Source organism: Oncorhynchus nerka, unplaced genomic scaffold, assembly GCF_034236695.1.
Source record: "Oncorhynchus nerka isolate Pitt River unplaced genomic scaffold, Oner_Uvic_2.0 unplaced_scaffold_1554, whole genome shotgun sequence".
Classification (NCBI taxonomy): Eukaryota; Metazoa; Chordata; class Actinopteri; order Salmoniformes; family Salmonidae; genus Oncorhynchus; species Oncorhynchus nerka.
This window is the reverse complement of record NW_027039763.1, coordinates 27,501-32,500: the sequence shown is the minus strand read 5'-3', so window position 1 is coordinate 32,500 and position 5,000 is coordinate 27,501. Positions and strand designations below refer to the sequence as shown.

The 5,000-nt window shown below is 45.5% G+C and overlaps 1 protein-coding gene across 1 annotated transcript in view; it reads right to left on the bottom strand.

The window, feature by feature from the left end:
• Positions 1 to 5,000, bottom strand: part of LOC115123215 (secretogranin-3) — a 49,662-nt gene that overhangs the window by 40,021 nt on the left and 4,641 nt on the right. The window contains 1 exon segment of the mRNA XM_065015284.1: positions 4,004 to 4,243. Within this exon segment, the coding sequence (XP_064871356.1) occupies positions 4,004 to 4,243 (240 nt within the window).

Below are 5,000 nucleotides of genomic sequence, written 5' to 3'. Positions count from 1 at the left end.
AGTAGAGTACAGTAGAGTACAGTACAGTGCAGTAAAGTACAGTACAGTGCAGTAGAGTACAGTACAGTACAGTACAGTGCAGTAAAGTACAGTACAGTGCAGTACAGTGCAGTAGAGTACAGTACAGTAGAGTACAGTACAGTGCAGTAAAGTACAGTACAGTGCAGTACAGTACAGTGCAGTAGAGTTGAGTACAGTATAGTACAGTGCAGTAGAGTTTAATACAGTACAGTATAATACAGTACAGGGCTGTAGAGTACAGTACAGTAGAGTTGATTACAGTACAGTACAGTGCAGTAGAGTACATTACAGTAGAGTACAGTACAGTGCAATAGAGTACAGTACAGTAGAGTTGAGTACAATACAGTACACTACAGTACAGTGCAGTAAAGTACAGTACAGTGCAGTACAGTACAGTGCAGTAGAGTACAGTACAGTAGAGTACAGTACAGTGCAGTAAAGTACAGTACAGTGCAGTACAGTACAGTGCAGTAGAGTACAGTACAGTAGAGTACAGTACAGTGCAGTAAAGTACAGTACAGTGCAGTAGAGTACAGTACAGTACAGTACAGAACATCGGCAGTCATACAAACACACCTACAATCACGCACACAGACACACATAAATATTGAAATAATGAAACATATATGAGCGATGTTAGACTGAATGTGTCGTGTCACACAAAGCAATCAATTATTCTCCTGAATAACTCCCTCCGACCATATGGGGATGTTTTTCATACACTAAGAATATAACCTTGACCCAGATCCTGAGAGGAGAGACTTGGCGTCAGACCATAATGCCTCTATTCACTTTATAGTGCACTACTCTTGACTAGGGCTCATAGGGCTCTGGTCAAAAGTAGTGCACTACATAGGAAATAGGTTGCCATTTGGGACACAGTCAATCAGTTCCTCTGAGAGGATCAAGAGGAGCCACCTGATTGAATACTTCACATGAATCCTTCCTTATAGAAACCATGTACTGGGGCCTTTGCTTTCACCTGCCCAGCCATGTTAGATCAGTGATTAGGTCAAGGAAGGGAAGAAGGAAGGATTCAAGATGTAATTGAACAAGACCCTTTTCTTTTTTATGGTACCTGACATTTGACCCCAAGTCTAATACAGCAGTTAACTGTTTCCCTGGAACTAGGTCGAGATTAAATACTGGGTCTGTGAGAGACAGGGGCTGTGTCCCAAATAGCACACTATTCCCTATATAGTGCCCTAGTGGTGAACTAGTAGTCCACTATATAGAGGATAGGGTGCCATTTGTGATGTACTAAGTGTCTATAGTATCTTGTAGCGATGGAGGAAGAGGATTTAAGGCTTGTATCTTAGCCTTAGCACTTCCACTGTCTCAGCCGACCGCCTGAGGAGAGATAATCCCCCCCTCTCTCTCACAGCAGCGCAGGGCCTCAGACCTGACCTCCCTAGAGGGATCAGACACCCCTATCAGACACACAGGCTCAGAGCCAAAAGGTCCAGACAGGACAGGAACAAAGACAAAGACAGGGACTCTTTGTCTACCTGGAACTACCAGAACAGCTTTGTTTATAAACATTCTGATTTGGTCTATACGTCAACCATAGTTATATACAGTAGAGACAGTCTGTCCAAGAGTCTGTCCAAGAAGCCATTATTGTAACATTCTGTCTGGTTAGTCTGTCCAAGAGGCCGTTATTGTAACATTCTGTCTGGTTAGTCTGTCCAAGAGGCCATTATTGCAACATTCTGTCTGGTTAGTCTGTCCAAGAGGCCATTATTGTAACATTCTGTCTGGTTAGTCTGTCCAAGAGGCCATTATTGTAACATTCTGTCTGGTTAGTCTGTCCAAGAGGCCATTATTGTAACATTCTGTCTGGTTAGTCTGTCCAAGAGGCCATTATTGTAACATTCTGTCTGGTTAGTCTGTCCAAGAGGCCATTATTGTAACATTCTGTCTGGTTAGTCTGTCCAAGAGGCCATTATTGTAACATTCTGTCTGGTTAGTCTATCCAAGAAGCCATTATTGTAACATTCTGTCTGGTTAGTCTGTCCAAGAGGCCATTATTGTAACATTCTGTCTGGTTAGTCTATCCAAGAAGCTATTATTGTAACATTCTGTCTGGTTAGTCTGTCCAAGAGGCCATTATTGTAACATTCTGTCTGGTTAGTCTGTCCAAGAGGCCATTATTGTAACATTCTGTCTGGTTAGTCTGTCCAAGAGGCCATTATTGTAACATTCTGTCTGGTTAGTCTGTCCAAGAGGCCATTATTGTAACATTCTGTCTGGTTAGTCTGTCCAAGAGGCCATTATTGTAACATTCTGTCTGGTTAGTCTGTCCAAGAGGCCATTATTGTAACATTCTGTCTGGTTAGTCTGTCCAAGAGGCTGTTATTGTAATCAGACTAAAATAGATACCTTGGTACTTGCTGTAGTATAAACAGACTAAACTAAACTCAGCAAAAAAAGAAACGTCCCCTTTTCAGGACCCTGTCTATCAAAGATAATTCCTAAAAATCCAAATAACTTCATAGATCTCATTGTAAAGGGTTTAAACGCTGTTTCCCATGCTTGTTTAATGAACCATAAACAATTAATGAACATGCACCTGTTAGAATGGTCGTTAAGACACTAACAGCTTACAGACGGTAGTCAATTAAGGTCACAGTTATGAAAACTTAGGACACAAAAGAGGCCTTTCTACTGACTCTGAAAAACACCAACAGAAAGATGCCCAGGGTCCCTGTTCATCGCATGAACATGCTGCAAGGAGGTATGAGGACTGCAGATGTGGTAAGGGCAATAAATTGCAATGTCTGTACTGTGAGACACCCAAGATAGCGCTACAGGGAGACAGGACGGACAGCTAATTGTCCTCGCAGTGGCAGACCACGTGTAACAACACCTGCACAGGATCGGTACATCTGAACATCACACCTGCGGGACAGGTACAGGATGGCAACAACAACTGCTCGTGTTACATCAGGAACGCACAATCCCTCCATCAGTGCTCAGACTGTCCACAATAGGCTGAGAGAGGCTGGACTGAGGGCTTGTAGGCCTGTTGTAAGGCAGGTCCTCAACAGACATGACCGGCAACAACAACGCCTATGGGCACACACCCACTGTCACTGGACCAGACAGAACTGGCAAAAAGTGCTCTTCACTGACGAGTCGCGGTTTTGTCTCACCAGGGGTGATGATTGGATTCGCGTTTATCGTTGAAGGAATGAGCGTTATACTGAGGCCTGTACTCTGGAGTGGGATCGATTTGGAGGTGGAGGGTCCGTTGTGGTCTGGGGAGGTGTGTCACAGCATCATTGGACTGAGCTTGTTGTCATTGCAGGCAATCTCAACGCTGTGCGTTGCAGGGAAGACATCCTCCTCCCTCATGTGGTAACCTTCCTGCAGGCTCATCCTGACCCTCCAGCATGACAATGCCACCAGCCATACTGCTCGTTCTGTGCGTGATTTCCTGCAAGACAGGAATGTCAGTGTTCTGCCATGGCCAGCGAAGAGCCCGGATCTCAATCCCATTGAGCACGTCTGGGACCTGTTGGATCGGAGGGTGAGGGCTAGGGCCATTCCCCCCAGAAATGTCCGGGAACTTGCAGGTGCCTTGGTAGAAGAGTGGGGTAACATCTCACAGCAAGAACTGGCAAATCTGGTGCAGACCATGAGGAGGAGATGCACTGCAGTACTTAATGCAGCTGGTGGCCACACCAGATACTGACTGTTACTTTTGATTTTGAACCCCCCTTTGTTCAGGGACACATTATTCAATTTCTGTTAGTCACATGTCTGTGGAACTTGTTCAGTTTATGTCTCAGTTGTTGAATCTTGTTATGTTCATACAAATATTTACACATATTAAGTTTGCTGAAAATAAATGCAATTGACAGTGAGAGGACATTTCTTTTTTTGCTGAGTTTAGATACCTTGGTAGTTGCTGTAGTATAAACAGACTAAACTAGATACCTTGGTACTTGCTGTAGTATAAACAGACTAAACTAGATACCTTGGTACTTGCCGTTTTCCATCTTTGTTGAGTCATAGTCTTCGACTAGCCGGCGGTTCTTGGTGGAATCTGATTCGTCTGGAAAGTAAGGCTCCTTCTCCAGGCTTTCTCTGACCGGCGTCTCATTGGTCTCTTTTGACCTTTGACCTTCGGCCAGGGACTTGAGCAGAGTGAAGTCATCGTTCTCTTGTTCTGGTTCTGCCTCTTTCACCTCTTTAGGCTCCACAGCAGGTTTGGTGTCTGAGGGGGAGAGGCAAATATTTAAGAGGCTATATGAAGCTTCTGCCTCTGGGGGTGCTCCTCTTGAGCCAAAATGAGTCCACTCTATGGAGAGAAATATTGTCCAGAAAGGGCACACCAACCTTCACCCATAAATTGTTAGCCTAAAACTGAGGATTTGTGTGTTTTCATCAACTAAACTTCCATAGTGTATCTTTAAATAGAGAAGCCAGCCACCAAACCACCTTGTATCACTCTGCTGTCTTTCCTCTGCAGCTAAACAGCGTTGGGCCTGGCTGGTTTTCCTCTGCAGCTAAACAGGGTTGGGCCTGGCTGGTTTTCCACTGCAGCTAAGCAGGGTTTGGCCTGGCTGATTTTCCTCTGCAGCTAAACAGCATTGGGCCTGGCTGGTTTCCACTGCAGCTAAACAGGGTTGGGCCTGGCTGGTTTTCCACTGCAGCTAAACAGCATTGGGCCTGGCTGGTTTTCCACTGCAGCTAAACAGCGTTGGGCCTGGCTGGTTTTCCACTGCAGCTAAACAGCGTTGGGCCTGGCTGGCTTTCTACTGCAGCTAAGGAGGGTTTGGCCAGGCTGGTTTTCCTCTGCAGCTAAGCAGGGTTGGGCCTGGCTGGTTTTCCTCTGCAGCTAAACAGGGTTGGGCCTGGCTGATTTTCCTCTGCAGCTAAGGAGGGGTTGGCCTGGCTGATTTTCCTCTGCAGCTAAGCAGGGTTTGACCTGGCTGATTTTCCTCTGCAGCTAAGCAGGGTTGGGCCTGGCT